Here is a 20,014-nt window from a genome sequence, read left to right on the forward strand (position 1 = left end):
TTTTGAATTAAATTGCCATAACAAATTTTTTTAAAAAATTTAATTTTGTTGGAGTATTGTTGATTTACAATGTTGTGTTAGTTTCAGGTGTACAAAAAAAATTTTTTTTGGATGTTTACAGAAGCCAAGGCTGCCCCAAGGGATTGCTTCATTGATGTGAATTCCAAAGGTGACAGATTTGGCAACTGTGGTTTCTCTGGCAATGAATACAAGAAGTGCGCCACTGGGTGAGTGGAGGTGAGGGTATAAAAGGATATGAAAGGTTGTAACATCAGTTATCTGTAGTATCTTTCACAGCTTCTATGACTGCCGCCTTTCTCGCCCTTAAATATCTAACTTTTCAGACTTACAATTTTGTAACACGTGGCTTCAGAGAGCTTCTAAATAGGAAAGGTGAAATAATTCATACCTTTCGACATTACCTGTCTAAAATATAATGGTTTTTAGAATGTTACTTTTGTTTATCCTTGTTCTACAATAAGAACCCCAAATAAACACTCTTCTTCCTCTTCCTTTGATTAAAAGATTATGCTGCTAAATCCATACATAAAGGTACCTGCAGAATTAATTCTGGACTTCATCGTTTTCTGCTGGCCTTGTATAATATTAAAGTGACAAATTAAAAACCTTTTTTGTTTCTATAACATTTGCACATTGTAAAAAAATCAATAATATTACAAAAATATAAACAAGAGAAAGCTCATTCATAATCTCTCTCTGTATATATTCACTAATTTCTGTGTATGTCTTCTCTCTCTTTTTTTTTTCTTCCATCTTTATTGGAGTATAATAGCTTTACACTGTTGTGCCAGTTTCTGCTGTACAACAAATTGAATCAGCTGTATTTATACATATATCCCCATATCCCCTCCCTCTTGAGCCTCCCTCTCCCCCTCCCTATCCCACCCCTCTAGGTCATCACAAAGCATCAAGCTGATCTCCCTGTGCTTGGGAGCTTCCCACTAGCTATCTGTTTTACATTTGGTAGTGTGTAAATGTCAGTGCTACTCTTTCACTTTGTCCCAGCTTCTCCCTCTCCCCCTCCCCATGTCGTCAAGTCTGTTCTCTACATCTGCATCTTTATTCCTCCTCTGCCACTGAGTTCATCAGTATTCTCTTTTTTGTTTGTTTGTTTCTGTGCACTATATATATACACAGTAACATTTTACATACTTGGAATTATTCTGTAATACTGTGCTTCTCTTCTACCCACTTCACCTCCCACTCTGCCAATTAGGTGAAGCAACTGAGGTAAAACAATGCTTACTAAGAAGAAGCAACAACTGTGACCTCCATGTCCCTAAATCCAACAGACACCTTTAGGTCTTCGTGTTCTGGACCTTTCAGTAGCATCCAACTATGTTGACCATTTTCTCCTTGAAGAAACCCCTTTCTTTGGCTTTTGTGTAGAATGTTCTTCTAGTATTTTTTTTCTATTTCTGGATGTTCCTTTAGTGTATTTATTTGTAGACTTATCTTTCTCTACTGAGTCATTAAGTGTGAAATACTTTAGCTCTCCTGGTCTACATGTGGTCCTCTGCCACAGGGCCTTGGCACGTGCTGTTCCTTTGCCTGGCATGCTCTTCTTTCTCTGCCATATCTCATTTTAAGTATAACTTCTCTAAGAAAGACTTGCTCAACTTCCTTAACAGGGTGTCAGCTACAATTGGCATTCACTACCTCTACAAAGATTAAATCATGTGCTGCTGCAGCTGTTGACGGCCAACTCCCCCTTGAAAGGTGTTCAGAGGGGAGAGCTGAAATGAGGCACTCTGTGCTCTGTGAAAAACTGGCAGAACAGGTCTTTAGATAGTTAGATATTTTCAGGAGCCAACTTTATGGGCCCAATTCTTGTATCTCCTCATATCTAGGAGAGTACCAAAATCCTTCATGGTGATGACTGCTCCCTGTGAGTAGCAGTAACCTTCTGTAAACAATATGTGTTGATTGCATGTTTTTCCCTTTCACCAAAACCACATATATACTGAGCTTCTCGCCTGCCTCTTCAGAACAGTTTCTCAGAGCTATCTGGGATGGTGTTTCCCGGGCTGCAGTCCTCATTTTGCTCCAAATATAACTTAACTCGCAACACTCACGTTGTGCATTTTTTTTAAGTTGACAAGGGTCAGATGTCCCTCTTATAGATGTTCTTGATGTGCTTTTTTTTTAATGTTAGCCAATTTTATGTTCTTCTAATTCTTTACAGATTAGCTATCCACATGAAGTATATTTCACAGAATATTTAGAATATACCTTTCTTGATATATAAAACAGAGTAGATCGAAGGAAGTTAGAAAAACAAGAAAGTATTTCAAAAGAGTGAACATAACTGTTTTGACTGTCTTGTGTAGTCTCAAAACTAGTTGTAGATACAAGTTCTCTTGCATTTATATAGCACTCTTTTTCTGAGGAAGTCAAACTATTAATCTTAACAAATTTTTAGTATATTTAAATGGCATGGGAAGGTTTTATGTTCAAACCATTGCCTTAGCAAGAACAATCATTTAAAGATGATACTACCTTAGAAAACATATTGGGTTGGCCACAAGTTTGCTTGGTTTTAAGTAAAAATAAAAGACACATTTTTCATTTTCATGAAGAACTTTATTAAACAACATAGTCACTAACTGAATGAACTTTTTGGCCAACCCAATAGATAGTGTAATAGGTGATTTTCCAGGTAAAGGAAAGGTCAGATACAAAACCAGTTGTAGACACAGCATTTTCAAGATTCTTCTGTGGTGTTTAGAAAAGACCAAGGAGGGCTCTGTCCTGCACTTTGGGTAATTGGACCATTCTTGGCTAACATAATTAGGCTAAATCAAAAGGAGAACAGTAGCAATCTGAAAGTTGAAGGAAGGATGAGCTGGTTAAAAAATTGGATGCTTCTTTTTCATTGAATTTGATATGTTGTGTTTTCCTTGTTGTTCAGTTCATAATATTTTCTAAGTTACACTGTGATTTTTCCTTTGACTCATGAGTTATTAAAAGTGTATTGCTAATTTCCAAATATTTGGGAATATTCTGGTTATCTGGTTTTGATTTCTAATTTAACTCCATTGAGAACATACTCTACAATTTCAGTTCTTTCCAGTTTATTGAGATGTGAATTACTGTCCAGCATATGTTCTATTTTGGTGAATTTTGGTGAATGTTCCATGTTCCATTACAAAGGAAAGTGTATTTTGCAGTTGTTGGATGTATTATTCTATAAATGTCAAGTTAATTTATGGTCTTATTCAAATCTTCTGTATTTTTAGGTTGTGTGTGTTTATCTGTTTGCCCTTTAGTTTCTGCGAGAGGTGTGTTAAAATCTCCAGCTGTGATTATGAAGTTGTCTATTGCTCTTTTTAGTTCTGTAAATTCTTGCTGTATGTGTTTTGAAGTGTGTTCTCTGGTGCTTATGTTATTAGATGCATACACATTCAGGATTGTTATGTCTTCCGGAGGAATCGGCCCTTTTATTATTACCAAATTTTCTACTTTGGAATTTTTTTTTTTTTGTAGTATTTGTCTCATAAACATTTCATTTGTTTATGTGACCATCTGGTTACCACCCTCATAACTAAACTGTAAAGTCCATTCTTTGTTTAGCATAATGCCTGGCATAGTCAAAGGAAGTGCCTATGAACTGTTTGTTGAATGAAGGAAGGAACAGATGATATATCTAATGGGTAGGATTAGTGCAACTAATTGAATGAGCTGAGCTAAAACCTTCGGATAAGTGGATTGATGCAGACCTGGAAGGAGCTTGCTGCACATGTTTTATCCTTGTCTTAGACTGGTCCTGTTTCCATATTTTATGAATATCTTGATGAAAATTTAGAAACTACACTTATGGAACTTGTAAATTACTGGGTAGCTGATTTGAAAAGCGTTTTATAATAGTAATGTACACACTTGAAGTTAGAGTCTGGGTTCGAATGCTACTTTAACCACTTTAGATCTCTGAGACTTTGGACAAGTTGCTTCGCTTGCATACCTCATTTTTCTCTTCTGTAAAATGGGGATGATATGGTACCTATTTCTAAGTGTTGTTTTGAACCCAGTGAATGAGTTGGTGGATGTTAATACTAAGAAGAGTACCTGGTTCATCGCAGACTCATCATCATCGTCATCATGACTCTCTTTATAATCATCCCCAGCCTAGAAAATGGATAAAATCTAGAAAAGTCTCAAGAGTTTTGTTGTATTTCCTTCCCATGTGTATTCATAAGCATATATATATATGTATCATACACATATATACACACACATGTGTACTCGGAGACCCACATCTGTATGTATAAACCAGATTGTATAGTATGATTTATACTCTTTTGTAAGTTGATGTATTTACTTTCCACTCTATTAAGGGAATCTTGAGGATGTACCCAGGTTCTTTTTTTTTTTTTTTTTCTGTTGTTAATCTTTATTATTTTTATTTATTTATTTTTTGGGGGGGTACACCAGGTTCAATCATCCGTTTTTATACACATATCCCCATCTTCCCTCCCTTCCTTGACGCCCCCCCCCAAGCCCCCCCCACCCTCCCCGCCCCAGTCCTCAAAGGCATCTTCCATCCTCGAGTTGGACTCCCTTTGTTATACAACAACTTCCCACTGACTATTTTACAGTTGGTAGTATATATATGTCTGTACCCAGGTTCTTTTAAACATTTCCTTATGTTAGAAATGTAAGTTGTTTCCAATAATTCGTTTTTTTTTTTTTAAAGGCTGTAGTAAATACAGTTTAAGTATTTAGTTTTCTGATTGTTTCTTTAGTAGATTTTTCTCAAAGAATATGGAAGATAGTTTTAAGGGTCTTCATAGATGCTTTTAGATTGACTTGCAAAATGTTGGACCGATTTTGCTTCCACTGCCCCCTCATCAGTGTAAGAGTATTGTCTTAAGAAATACTTTTCCAGTGTTACATCAAATAGTATTTCATTATTGTTTTGAATTAATTTGTAAATAGTTATTTAATTTCTTGTCATTTTTCAAAAATATTTAAAGGGATTTAGAGAAAATGTGGCTTCCACTCCTATTCTCTTTTTCCATCTTCCCACCCTAGTCCTCAGGTGTGTCTTTGAGCTTCTTGTCTGACTTTCCAGTTTCCTTATGCCCATATACCCTCCCCCCCAACCCCACTCATAGCCCCTGCTGGGCACGTTGTCCTGTTCCATTTCACCAAAAGAGCTGTCCTCTCTTTCAGAACATAGTTGGTGTCGTCTTTTTCAACTCTTTATTTATTTAAATTTTTTATATATTTTTTTACAATTTTTAAAGGTTCCTTTCCATTTATTACAAAATATTGGCTACATTCCCTGTGTTGTACAATACATCCTTGAGCCATTCTTACATTCAATAGTTCACTGAACTTTTTAAATGAAACTTTTTAAATATACAGAGCAGTAGAAAGAATAGTAGGATGAATACCCATATGTCCTAGATTAAAATGTTGTTAATATTTTATCACATTTACCTTGTCTAGACTTTGCTGAACCTTTTTTTTAAAGAAATCAATTTATTTATTTATTTATTTATTTATTTATTTATTTATTGACTGTGTTGGGTCTTCATTGCTACACGTGGGCTTTCTCTAGTTGTAGCAAGTGGGGGCTACTCTTCGTTGTGGTGCACGGGCTTCTCATGGCGGTGGCTTCTCTTGTTGCAAAGCACGGGCTCTAGGCACATGGACTTCAGTATTTGCAGCATGTGGGCTCAGTAGTTGCAGCTCGTGGGCTCTAGAGCACAGGCTCAGTAGTTGTGGCAGACAGGCTTAGTTGCTCCGTGGCATGTGGGATCTTCCTGGATGAGGGATCGAACCTGTGTCCCCAGCATTGGCAGGCGGACTCTTTTTTTTTTAAATTAATTTATTAATTTATTTTATTGGCTGTGTTGGGTCTTTTTTGCTGTGTGTGGGCTTTCTTTAGTTTCGGTGAGTGGGGGCTACTCTTCGTTGTGGTGCGCGGGCTCCTCATTGCCCTGGCTTCTCTTGTTGCGGAGCACGGGCTCTAGGCACATGGGCTTCAGTAGTTGCAGCACATGGGCTCAATAGTTGTGGCTCACGGGCTCTAAAGCACAGGCTCAATGGTTGTGGTGCATGGGCTTAGTTGCTCCGTGGCATGTGGGATCTTCCTGGAGCAGGGATTGAACCTGTGTCCCCTGCATTGGCAGGTGGATTCTTAACCACTGCGCCACCTAGGAAGCCCTGGCAGGCGGACTCTTAATCACTGTGCCACCAGGGAAGTCCCTGCTGAACCATTTCTAAGTAAATTATCAGCATTATGTTGTGTCAGTTCTACATTCTCCAACATATAAGCTCATTCTCAATACCGTTATCATACCTAATGAAATTAACAGTTTCCTAATGTCTTGTAATCCCTAGTCAATATTCAAATTTTTCCAATTGTCCTTGTCCTCAAATTTTTTCATAGCTGTTTTTTTTTTCCATATCAAAACTCAACCAAGGATCACACATTGCATTTAGTTGTCAGGTCACTTAAGTCACTTTTAATCTAAGATATTCTTCAGTTTTTTTTCTTTTCAGTGACAGTGACCCGGGGAAATGACTGGGCCAGTGGTCTTTTAGGGTGGCCCATGCTCTGGATTTGTTTGGTAGTTTCTTCTCAGTATTGCTGAACTCGTGTCTTTATTCCCTGAGTTTCTTATACATCAGAAGTTAAATCTGAAGTTAATTAGACTCAGGTTAAACATTTTCGGGAAGAATACTTCGTAAGTGGTGCAGGACCTCAGGAGGCACATAATTCTGGCTTGTCTTATTATTAGTGTTACTACGTGGCAGTGCCCAGATCTTGCTCTTGTAAAGTTATGTCTTTCCCATTGCAATATCCGGTAGTATGTGGAGTCATGATTTTGTACTATATAAATATCCAGTTCTCCACCAATGTTTCACTTCATGGATTAAGCATGCATTGATGATTCTGGCCTTGAAGCAGTTATTCTGTTGGTGCTTGCAATATTTTTTATTACTATAACAACGAGCATCTCTTAGCTTTGTTGGCTCTTTGCATTTCTTGTTTTGTGAATTGCCTATTTGCATTTTTGCTAATTTTTTTCTGTTGAAGTGACTATCCTTTTAATGATTTGTGATAGTTGTTTTTTTTTAATATATTAAGAGTATTTTCCTTTAACTCTTTCATTTATTGCCAAGACTATTCATGAGGCATTGAGTATATCATAGCAACATGAATTTTGGTAGGTTCCAGTATATGCTAACTGAGATCTGCTTTATTGTATGCTTTGTTATAGAGTTTTCATATCTAATTTCAACTAACTATGTGAGGTAGGCATCGTTATTTAGCTCTTGTTTTTCAGATGAAGAAACTGAACTTTAGAAAGTTTAAGCACTTTACTCAGGTTACCTCGTGAATAAATGGTAACATAAGAATAAATGTAAAGTTGGGACAAAATAATTAACTCTTTTTTTTCCTTTTTTAAATAGACTTTCTTTTTTAGAGAATTTTTAGATTAACAGATGAAATGAGCAATAAGTACGGAGAGTTCCCATATTATGCCCCCATCCCCAAAACAGTTTCCTCTATTATTAACCGCTTACATTAGTGTGGTTCATTTGATACAAGTGAAAAACCAAAATTGATGCATTATTATTAAGTAAATTCTAGAGTTTACATTAGGGCTCATTTTTTGTGTTGTACAGGTCTGGGTTTTGACAAATACGTCATATATCCACAATTACAGTATCAGGACGAGTAATATCACTGCCCTACAAAATCCCATGTTCCAACTATTCATTGCTCTCCCTCTCCTTCCCCTTCAGACCTCTGGCAACAACTTATCTTTTTAGCGTCTCTATGGTTTTACCTGTCCTCATGTAGTTGAAGTCATGCAATACGTGGCATTTTCAGACTGCCTCCTGTGACTTAGGAATATACATTTAAGGTTTCTCCATGTCTTTTCATGGTTTGACATGAGAGCTCACAAAATAACTAACTCAAGTGCAGGATGGAAGGGAGAGGAGGCTTAACAGCAGCACGTGCAAAAAGTGAGAAAGGGTTTTAGCTAAGGATAAATTCAAGGACATCAATAACGTAAATGCAGTTACCATAAGAGCTGCTGTCCTCCTGGGTTTCATAGAAGTACGGTATGTAGAAGAAAGGAAATGATAGTTCATCTTGTTCTTTGCTTGTCAGGCTGTAACTGGAGTTTCATGTTTCACTCTGAGCACTGTGCTTCAGGAGGCAGTGAGACAAACTGGAACATATTTAGAGGGTGCTTCCCTGTTGCATGAGAAATGATTGTAGAATATTCCTGTGAAGTAGGTAATTAGGATCTACATGATAATTGTCCTAAAAAGCTGCCATGTGGAGGAAAGGAAGGACATTATCTGTGTGGCCTCACGTGGAAGATCTAGAACCAATGAGGAAAAGTTATAGGGAGAAAGATTTTTAACCCAAAAAGTAAAAGAGTGTTATGATAATTAATTTGAGAATACTTAGGAGATGATGAATTAGAGGAATTGGAAAACATATCCTATAATGACTTGGCAGTGAGATCATAGGGGAGATTTAAGAATAGGGTAGGTGCTTGGATCAGAAGAGAATCAACTAAATAGGAAATTTCAATACAGCATCATAAGGGTTGATGTTAGGGATACTTAGTGTATTATGAAGGGATATAGGAAGGACATTTAGCTCACACAGCTTTGGTAATAGGAATTGTACTCAGGGAAGTCTTCATAGAGTTCCAATACTGAATTATTTAATGAATTAATGAGTTAATGAATTGAGTCTTTAGGTAAGAGTTAGCCAAGCAAAGAAAGCTGAAGTCCTGTCATACTTACTTAAGATTACAAAGTCTAACTTTCCCTTTACTATAACTCTGTAAGAAGACACAATTGAATTTTGGTATAGTTCTATTATTTTCTGTGTAAAGCATTTATAAATTATATCACATTTAAAAAGAACTCTATTAGTTAGACTTCTTTGAGCCCTAGGCAGGTAGTGAAGGGTTAGGTGTCAGGATCTGCACCCCCTGGTACCCTACTAATCTGCATGTTTGCATCCACTTACCTCTTCTCTTCTCTGCCATCTTTAAAGAGAGCTACTTTGATCTCTGTTGCTTTCATACACTTTTTCTGTTGAGATTCTCTTCAGCTAAACAGCAATAAACTCTCTATGTACAAAAATATATAGTTTTTCTTTTGTATTTATACTGGATGCATTTTAGTTATTATTATTATTTCTGTATCTTTCCAGGAATGCTTTGTGTGGAAAGCTTCAGTGTGAGAATGTACAAGAAATGCCTGTGTTTGGAATTGTGCCTGCTATTATTCAGACTCCTGGGAGAGGCACCAAATGTTGGGGTGTGGATTTCCAGCTTGGATCAGATGTTCCAGACCCTGGCATGGTGAATGAAGGCACCAGATGTGACGTTGGAAAGGTAATCAAAATGTTTTCCAAAACAAAGTAAAATTTAAAAAATTTAAAAAAATCGTTATATCCTCATAAGCTGGTACAAGAGTGTAAAACAATTATATTCCAGTAAAGAGCTTAAAAAATAAAATAAAATAAAATAAAATTAACATAAAATTAGCTGCGTAAAAAAAAATCGTTATACAAAGCAAGAGGTTCTTTTCTGCTTATAAAAGAAATCTCTATTTCTTGTAGAGATTTGAGAAAATAGAAAGCCACCAAGAATAAAATTAAGAATAGCTATACCTCCTGATGATTTATAGCCATACAATGCTTTCTTTTCTTTTTTTTTCCAATTTTTATTGGAGTATAGTTGATTTACAATGTTGTGTTAGTTTTGTATAATGCTTTCTTTAACATCAGAAATGATCAGTTTTCATAATGGTCACTGGATCTGCTTAGATGATTCATTATCTGCATCTAATTTGGTAATTTCCACAATTTCATTAAAGGAATTTATGCATCCATTAAAAAAAAAAGAATAGCTGTAATTCTATTGCCTCAATTTCTTCATTGGGGTCATATATTATAACCTGTGGTTTCTGTGTTGTAATATACAGGGCATATTCCCCCCCACCCCCCATCAGTGTGCTATAATTTATTAGCCAGGCTGCTATTACTGGGACATTTAGGTGATTTCCGGGATTTGTTGGGGGGGGGGGTATTTGTGTGTGTGTGTATGCGTGTACGTGTGCGTGCATACATGTCTTTGTACTAGAAATATCATAACGCTTGTCCTACCCATGCTTCCTGCTACCCTGGCCACCGCTGTTTGGATCAGATGTGAGTCAAGAGTTACCTGTTGACTTACTACCAGCGGCTCTGGATGAGATGAGCTGGCCGAATTCCTTTTTTTGGGGGAATATATAAGTAAAAAAAGGTAATTAAGAGGGGCACTGAAACTAAGAATTCTTTGAGTGATGCCATGTTGTAGAACCAGGGCAAAAGGGTTATGCCAGGCTTAAGCTGTACACAGGAGACATAAAGGAGCAGGATTGTTGAACAAGTTGAAGAAACCAATTCACAAGAGAGCAGAGGAGGAGAGAGCGAACACAACTGGTTATGGGACACATGAAAAAGACAGGGGGACCCTCAAGACCTCAGTTTTTACCAAGTTTTCAGCCCCAATTCTGTTGTCCCTCACTTCTCCCAAAAAGACCTTATAGTTTTGTGCCTACCCTTGCCACACCGTAAACTCAACTGCTGCAGTTACTATACATGATGCTGAGGTCGATGGCTTTCTAAAAAATGTCACGACATCCTGATTGTTCTCTGAGGTTACACTGCCCTCATGGGGTGTGTACTTTTAAGGTTTTAGATACGGTTTTGCCAGATTTCTCTTTAGAAAAGTTTTCACTAGTTTACCTTCTGAGCAGGTTTCAATAAGTGTTTCAATTCTCCATATGGTAGTCAGGATTAGCTGCTGTCGTTTTTAAACTTTCATTGGTAATTTTCTTTTTACTCTCGATTATTAGGGATGTTGAATTTTTTTGGTCTCCATATGTTTATTCCTTCTTCTTTGATTTGCTCATTGATGTTCTCAGTTCATTTAAAAATTGGTTTGTTTTTCTTATTGGTTTTAAAAAACTTTAGCTTACGTCAATGTGTAACATAATACATGTAATGTATTTGCCCAGTTATCACTTGCCTCTTCCTTTTGTTTTAGTGTTTTTTTGCCATGTTTACACTTTTATGTAAACAAACCTGTTATTCCTTTCCTCTACGGTTTCCAACTTCTTACGTACTTTACAAGATTTTTCTTAGTGTAGCATCAGAGCATTACTTTCTAGGAGATTAAAAAGATTTTTTCAATACTTATCTCTTTAATCCAGGGGAATATTGAGTGTATAGTATGAAGTTGGCATTCTTTTTTTCCTTTTGCCATTTTATTCACTCAGAGATGATGACTATATCCTGATTTCTAATGTTACTTTTTTCAGAATGTTACTTTTTTATTATTTACCTTCACCTCAATTATAATCTCTCTTTTAATTTGAAATCTTGTTTAAATTACTTATTACATTTTTATATATACTTGGACTTGATTTCTGCTTTTTCTCTTTATGTCCACTGATTGGTCTGACTACTCATGTGTCACTATTGCCTTCTTTTCATTTTTGTCATTTTTATAATATATTTTTAATATTTGGTCATATAAATGCCCCCTCATTCTTTTTTCATAGTTTCTTTGGCTATTAATATTCATTTATTATTCCAGAGGAACTTGAGATCATTTTGTCAAGGTGCAAAGAAAATTTTTAAATAAAAGCGCTTTGGAATTTTGGTTGGGATCAAATCAAATTTATAAATTTGTAATGGGGAAAAGTGACATCTTTACGTTATTCAGTCTTCTCATAGAAGAACGTGGTATGTCTCTCAATTTTTTGGGGGGTCTTATTTTAAAGATTTAGTTATAAAGGTCCTTTCTATTTTTTTGTTAGTTTTATTCCTAGGTATTTTATATTTTTATTGCTATTATAAATAGCCCACTTTTGTCTTATTATATTTTCTAATTTGTTATGTTACATTTTCTAATTGGTTTTTATTGATAAGAGAAGATGTTTATATTTTTACTGGCTATTATTGATATTCAGAAAAATATATTCATTCATATATGTTTATTTTGTTACCAACCATGTGCTTAGTGTTACATATTTTTATTGTTCATTATGTTAGAATTTTCTAGGTAAACAGTCATTATCTGTAAATGATAGAAGGTTGATTTCCTTTCTGATACTTACAATTTGGATGTATTTTTTTTGTGTGATTACAGTGATAGAACTTTCAGGATAATTTTAAATAATAGCAATAAGAGTGTACTTCTTGTCTTCTCCCTGACTTGCCTGGGAATGCATCTACCTTCCAAGATTATATGTGATTTTTTCTATCGGCTTGGGGTAGATAGTATTTTTCGTTTAATGGAGAATCCTTTTAATTGTAATTAATAAGAATAAGAAAACAAATAGATTTAAAATATTATAAGTAGTTTTTTCAACAGCTATTTAATAATCACTACATATTTTCCTTTGACTTATTCGTGCGCTGGCTTATATTGATAAATTCCTTGACATTAAATCGTCTTTACATTCCTGGATTTATTCCTGGATTCCGTGTGCTGGTTAATATACTATTATGTTTCTGAAGCTGTCTACTCTGGTTTTTTTAATTTATGAAATTTTACTCTGTGGATTATAGTAAGTACTCTTAAATCTCACAAAAACGCAGCTAAGACTGAATTAAATCGTAGCAGGAAATTTATTGATTCAAACCACAGAATCAAATACAGAGCTTTGCAACCCAGAATCTCAGATAATATTCCTGTGGTTCTTTTACTGTGTCTTTCATCTCTGCTTCTCGTCTGTTGCTCCCCACCCCCAAACCAGGTCCAGCTTTATTGAGATAGAATCGATATATCATTGGGTAAGTTTAAGGTGTACAATGCAATGATTTGATACACATATATATTGTGAAATAATTACCAAAATAAGGTTAGTTAACACATCTATCACACATAAATAGAATTTTTTTGTGTACGTTGAGAACATTTGAGATTTATTCTCTTACCAACTTTCAAATATATAGTACAGTATTGTTAACTATAATCACCATGCTAAATATTAGGTGCCCAGTACTTATTCATCTTATAACTGGAAGTTTGTACCCTTTGATCAGCATCTTCCCATTTCTCCCATTCTCTGGCCCCTGGCAGCCAGTCTTCTGCTCTCTGTTTCTGAGTTCGGCTTTTTAAAAAATACCACATATAAGTGAGATCACATGGTATTTGTCTTTCTCTGTCTGAGTTATTTCACTTAGCGTAATACCCTCTAGGTCCATCCACATTGTTGCAACATTATTATGGCTGAGTAATATTTCATCGTGTGTGTGTATGTGTGTGTACACACACACACATACACACACTACATCTTCTTTATCCATTCCTCTATCGATAGGCACTTGGGTTGCTTCCATATCTTGGCTATTGTGAATAATGCTGCAGTGAACATAGGGGTGCATCTATCTTTATAAAATAGTGTTCTATTAGTGTTTTATTTGTAAAGCTACCCAGAAGTGGAACTTCTGGGTCGTATAATAGTTCTATTTTTAATTCTTTGAGGGGCCTCTATACTCTTTTCCATAGCAGCAGCACCAATTTACTTTCTCATTAACAGTGCACAAGAGTTCCTTTTTCTCCACATCCTTAGCAACACTTGTCATTTACTGTCTTTTTGATAATAGCTATTCTGACAGGTGTGAGGTAATATCTCATTGTGGTTTTGATTTGCGCATTTCCCTGATGATTAGTGATGTTGAGCATTGTTTCATGTGATGCCTGTTGGCCATCTGTATGTCTTCTTTGGAAAATGTCTATTCAGATCCTCTTCTCATTTTAAAGTCATGTTGTTTTAAGGTGATTTACACACTGTCATTACAGTATTAGACTATTCTGAATGTGATTATATATTTACCTTTACTAATGAGTTTTATAGTTTTATATGTTTTCATATTGTTACTTAGTGTCCTTTCATTTCAACTTGAAGAAGTCTCTTTATCATTTCTTGTGGGCAGGTTCTAGTGGTGATGAAATCCCCTAGCTATGCTTGTCTGGGAATGTCTTTAACTTTCCATTTCAGAAGGACAGGTTAATATTCTTGGTTGGCAATTTTTTTCACTCAGTACATTGAATATATCATCTCACTTTCTCTTGGCTTGCAAGATTTCTTTAGAAAACTCCACTAATAGCCATATTGGGCTGGTGGTGGGTTTTGCTTATGTATGATGAGTCATTTTTCTCTTGCTACTTTTAAAATTCTCTCCTTGTCTTTGACTTTTAACATTTTGATTATTGCTTATAATGTCTCAGAACAGTCTTCTTTGGTTTGATCTTGCTTGGGGTTCTGTGAGCTTCCTGTACCTGAATGTCCATATCCTTCGAAGGTTTGGGAAGTTTTCTGCTGTTAATCCTTTAAATTATCTTTCTGCCCCTTTCTTCCTTCTCCTTCTGGGACTCCCATGATGTGAATGTTTGTTTGCTTGATGGTGTCCCATAATTCACATAGGCTTTCTTCACTCTTTTTTATTATTTTTTTCTTTTTGTTTCTCTAACTGGTTAATTTCAAGTGATCTGTCTTTGAGTTCACTGACTCTTTCTCCTGGGTGATGAAGTTGATTGTTGAAGCCCTCTGTTGAATTTCTCAGTTCTGTCATCGTATTCTTCTTCAGGGTTTCTGTTTGGTTACTTTTAATGGTTTCTACTTCTTTATTAAACTTCTCATTATATTCATTCATTGTTTTGCTGATTTTGCTTGGCTGTCTACCTGTGTTCTCTCACATTTCATTCAGTTCCTTAATGATGATTATTGTGAGTTCTATGTCAGGCAAACTAAGGATCTTCATTCTTTGGGATCATTTATTGGAACTTTGTTATTTTCTTTGGTGATGTTGTATTTGCTTGATTCTTCCATGTAGCCTTACGTTGGTGTCTGTGCATTTGAAGGAGCAAATACCTCTTCCAGTCTTTACAGACTGGTTTCACCTGGTAAAGACCTCCTGTCTGTTCTGTGTGCTGATGGGATTACCTCTGGGATCTCAGTTTGCCTGGTCTGGAGCTGGTTACAAAGCTGTTTTTGGATGTGCAGCAGGGTGTGCGATTGGTGAACTTTTTATCAGGGACTTGGGAGGGCATGAGTGCTGACTGGTCCCTGGGTGGACTGAACTGCCTCCAGAACCTTTTTCAAGAGGTGGCCCCAGGACAGGGGTCTGCCTCAGGGTCCACAGTTGGGTCCTTAAACAGCAGGCCTGTTACCAGTTGCATGAATGGGTGGGGCTCCCACCAGGTGCCTAGGAGGGCTGCTGTCCATTAATTGGGTCCCTGGATAAGTCCCTGGACTATGACTGAGATGGGCTGGAATGAAATCCCAGGGCCGTTTCAGATTCCACAGCCAAAATTGAAGTCTGTAGATCTGGTTCATGAGGCATGGATGTGCATGTTCTCAGCCAGGTCCTTGGATGTGCTGGGCTGCTTCCTGACCATGGCTTGAGGGGCTGGAGCTGAGTATAGGACCAGTTCAGGACCTCATGAGGCACAGACATGACTATCTCCTCTTTCTGGTGTCTCTTCATACAAGAGCACTAATCCCATTGGACCAGGGCTTCACCATTAGGACCTCAACAAACCCTAATTACGCATCTTCAGATACCATCACATGTGGATTAGGGCTTCAACATATGAATTTTGAGGGGAACACAAACATTGAGTCTGTAACAGACAGCCACTGGAATGAACTTTAGTTGCTAGAAGCAGGATAATATTCGTTCCTGCCTCATGCCCATGTAGCTTCTGCTGTTGTGTATCGTGCTTGGCTAACATCTGGTTTACAGCAGCATTGGTACATTTCAGTTGTTTTGGGTTGTTTGTTCTTGGTTTGGGGGCATAAGGAAGAAATATTGGTCAGGGTTCTTCAGAGAAGCAGAACCAACAGGTGTGTGTGTGTGTGTGTGTGTGTGTGTGTGTGTGTGTGTGTGTTTATATATCTAAGATAGGGACTTAGCTTATATGATTATGGAGGATAACAAATCCCAGGATCTGCGGTGGGCAAGTTGGAGACCCAGAGGAGCTGATGGTGTGGTTCCAGTTCAGAGGCTGGCGGGTTTGAGTCCCAGAAAGAGTTGTGCTTCAATTTGAGTACAAAGGCAGGAAAAAACTGATGTCCCAGCTAGAGGGCAGGCAGGCAGGAGAAATTCTCTCTTATTTGGAGGAGGTTCAGGTCAGCCTTTTTGTTTTATACAGTCCATTAACTGATTGGATGAGACCAACATAATCGCAATCTGCTTTACTATTTTAATCAAGTTACATATTAAGCACATCCAAAAACATCCCACAGAAACATCTAGAGTAATGTTTGATCAAATATCTAGGCACTCTGTGGCCTAGATATGTGAAATTAATACATGAAATTAACTGTCACAGGTCCACACCTTGTCAGCTTGGTGACAGTATGCCTCTCCTTAGACCATACATAATCTCCAAGACAATAACAATACTCAAAACAATCTGGAAGAAAAATAGCACAGTCATAATTCTGCCTAACATGATAGAACTGTGTATAACCACGGTATCCTGTGTAGAACCGAAAATGCACTAAATCCTACCTTGAAGAGGAGGTAAAGTTCTTGGCCATTGTTTACTCTTCTTGATATCCTGTAACTTAAATCCTATGATGTAAAGTTAACAGTACTTAAATACTATGATATAAAGTCAATACTTTGTATGTTACCTAAGGGACTAAGAGAGAGAAGTAAAAGATATTTGATACACATATACACACAAGCATATTCATAACAAAATAAGGATGAAATAACTCATGATAATTAAATTTCTGTAATATAGTTATAGGTGGTATTTTTAACTACCGTTTCCATTTCTGTAATATAGTTTTCATTTCTGTAATATAGTTATAGCTGGTATTTGTAACTATTGTCTTCCCTACTAATTCTGTGTTCTCTTTGCCTTCAGCAAGGACCTCAGCTGATTATGGTTCTTTACTTGGCAGGATGCCCTAAACCTTCCTTCCTGAAGGCTCTGGGCTATTAGTAGTCCTGCCGGGTTTGGGTTGTTGTAGCTTTCCATTGATCTCTGTCATAGGGCATGGTAATACTAAGCCTGGGCTGGGGACTGGTACAGGTCCAAGGCCTGTTAGGAACCAGGACACACAGCGGGAGGTGAGTGGCGGGGGAGCTAACGAAACTTCATTTGCTGCTCCCCATCGCTTGCATTGTCTGAACCATCCCCTCCCACCACTGCACCCCCCCCCCCACCCCACACACACCCCCCCCTGCCCCAACCATGGAAAAATTGGCTTCCACAAAACTGGTCCCTGGCGCCAAAAAGGTAAAGGTTGGGGACCGCTGCCCTAAGGGATCTCCTGTCCAGACATACTCTTCTTACTTCTGTTGTGGAGTAGCAGTCTAATTTCCCCTTGGGAGTCAGGATCAGTCGCCCCAGCCTACATTAACTCTCTTCTTTATCTGTTCATTCAGAGGCATGAGGAATCTGAAGTGACTGGGTGGCAGTCTTAACTTCCAGTTCAGTGATGTTGGTGTTGTGTCTCCTGATGGAAGCATTCCTCCCTCTAGAACTAAGACTTCTAGGCCAACAGAACATAAGATCATGGGAGCAGGGAGCAAACATTTTGCTAGTTGGTTACTAGGAAATAGTTAGTGGTGCCACTCCACTTCCCCTTGATTCCTGGCACCCTCTGTCTCATACAAGTGGACACATAAAAGTAATCATCACAGTCTGTTATTATAAGTTATGAAGTTCAGAGTGAAAATATGAGTTGGAAAAAGAAATCTGTAAAAGATGGTAGATTGTAATATTCATTTATCCTGTTTGTTTGCCAGTATCTCTCAAAATATAAAGGAATAAATTAGGGAATAGGTTCCAAAGTGTGAAGTATATGATATTTCATCAGTAGATAAAAACTTTAACATGTTTTGAAAACTGAAAGAGAAGAGAAGGTGTTGATAGTTTGACAGAGTAAAAGGACCTACAACTTACAGTGCAGACTGGTAAGTTGTGAACAAAGAGTCTGTATCTTAGCCTGGCAGAACCCTAAACACATTGGTGATTTGGAGACAATGGTTATAGCTGAGAGGGACTGGGGGTGTGGGGTGGGGGGGGAAGCATGATATTGAAAATGGACTTACATTTAGTCTACCCATGGGGAGGCTGACCCTTCTTCTGTTTGTCTGCTTCTCCTATCTTGTCAACAAAGCATCAACAACCAGTTGCCTGTTCCCCTAGGAACAGGTTGGAGATGAGAAGATAAGATTTTTGATATTATTTGGTCATTCTCCTAGGAGATGTCTGTCTCTCTGTCCTAACCATAGTGCACTATTCTGCTTCATGCATAAACAACTGAACTATAGATGGATTGTTACATAAAGTTGGATAATTCTGTGAGGAAGCTGAACAAAAATACTGAAACAGAAAAATGAGAGAAAAAGAAAAAAGCCTGCAAGGATCAGCTAAAGATTTTAAAATACATCTAATTTATATCTCTAATTTAGAGAAAGAAAGCAGGGAAGTGAACTTGTTTCAGAGTACTTGTGAAGAACAGCTTCCAGAGACAAACTCCCTGGCCTCCAAAACAAACATAGGTCACATGTAAAGGGATGAGATTGAGAACTGAATTCTGGAAGCCAAGGGAGCAATGCTTTCATGTTTCTGAAAGATTCGCAGCCTGGAATTCTGTGCACAGCCAAGGGAGCAGTCAAGTGAGAAGGCACAATGAAAACATTTCAGACAACTTATCTTTTCAAATTTCTTTTTCAGAAAATTTATCTTTGTTTATCCTTTCTTAGGAAAATCATCTCGTGTAATGTTCTAGCAAATGAGGAACTAAACCAAAAAGAAAAAGAATTATAGTCTAGGACACAGAAGAATGTCAAAGGGAAATTCTAAAACAGCAGCTATGTACCAGGCCAGCAGAGTAATCAGTTTAGACTGGAGCACGTGGACCCTGCAGGGAGGTTTCTAGAGAAAGAGGGAACTTGAAAGAGGAGAGGACATGAGATCTTTTTATTTTTCTTTTTTTTTGGGGGGCGGTGGGGGTGGGGATTGAATATTGACCTGACAGAGACCAATTGTAGAAGAAGAAAGGCAAGTGTTAGCTGTAGTAAAAACAAAAGCTATGTAAGAAAGAAAATATGCTCTTAGTAACTCGCTTTGAAATCAACAGTGTTTTGTTCTCATTGTTGGCAAGGAATATTTACTCCCTTCTTCATTGTTTCCTTGTGGAGGAACGTGCGTTAGAATAACACTCCCAGGCTTTTAAGTGACATCAGCAACATGGCTGAATAAGAGGTCTCTCATTATTCCCCCCGCCTCCTGCCCCCCCAGCGATAACAATTTGGCATCCATCCAAGGACAGAAGTGCCTTTGGGGGAGCCGTGGGATCCAGCACCAAATGTTAAGGGACCTGGAAGTAGTCTTGTCCCCCATGTATCAGGTAATAGGGAGACAGACCTCAGTTCTGAATGTGGACCCTGCCATGGCCTGTGTCTGGCTTCAGCCTTTTGGGGCTTCCAGTCTGGAAGCCTCTGGAAGATGCCATCTTAGTCACCCATGATGAGAGAACCTTTGTGGAAATCCTGGTTTCCAGTGAAGAAGTTCCAGCACAATGTGGAGCAAAAAAATATGAGATTGGATATATAGGAGAGGGTAAGGGGAATGGTTTAATTTTACCCTCAACACCCCTCACCGAAGGCGGCACATCTTAGGGCTTATGAGAGGTATTTTCAGCTTGTGATCTCTCCTGTGAGGGGGAAATGAGAGCAGGAGAATGAGCACCTGGCTTCTCCACCTGTACGCAGGCCATTCTGTTCCACCCCATCCAGAATACTGACTTGTGAGCTGCACGACTGGGAGGTGAGAAGAGGCTGGGAGAGTGGCACATAGGGCTCTCAGGATATTAAAGGAATGAAGATCCTGCTGTGAGGTGGACTCCCTCAAGAAGCCCGCCCACAAGCGGCTGGGGATGTTTTGCCTGCAGGTCCCCCCACGTGGCCCACAGGCAC

General features: G+C 37.8%; 1 protein-coding gene across 2 annotated transcripts in view; it reads left to right on the plus strand.

Moving 5' to 3' along the window:
- The window catches only part of ADAM9 (ADAM metallopeptidase domain 9), a 94,937-nt gene that overhangs the window by 63,691 nt on the left and 11,232 nt on the right, over nt 1-20,014 (plus strand). For both annotated transcript variants that reach the window (XM_057697285.1, XM_057697286.1), the window contains 2 exons: nt 122-227; nt 9,221-9,404. In XM_057697285.1, coding sequence (XP_057553268.1) covers nt 122-227; nt 9,221-9,404 — 290 coding nt within the window. The remainder of the gene's footprint in view (nt 1-121; nt 228-9,220; nt 9,405-20,014) is intronic.

This window comes from Hippopotamus amphibius, chromosome 10 (genome assembly GCF_030028045.1).
Source record: "Hippopotamus amphibius kiboko isolate mHipAmp2 chromosome 10, mHipAmp2.hap2, whole genome shotgun sequence".
Taxonomy (NCBI): Eukaryota; Metazoa; Chordata; class Mammalia; order Artiodactyla; family Hippopotamidae; genus Hippopotamus; species Hippopotamus amphibius.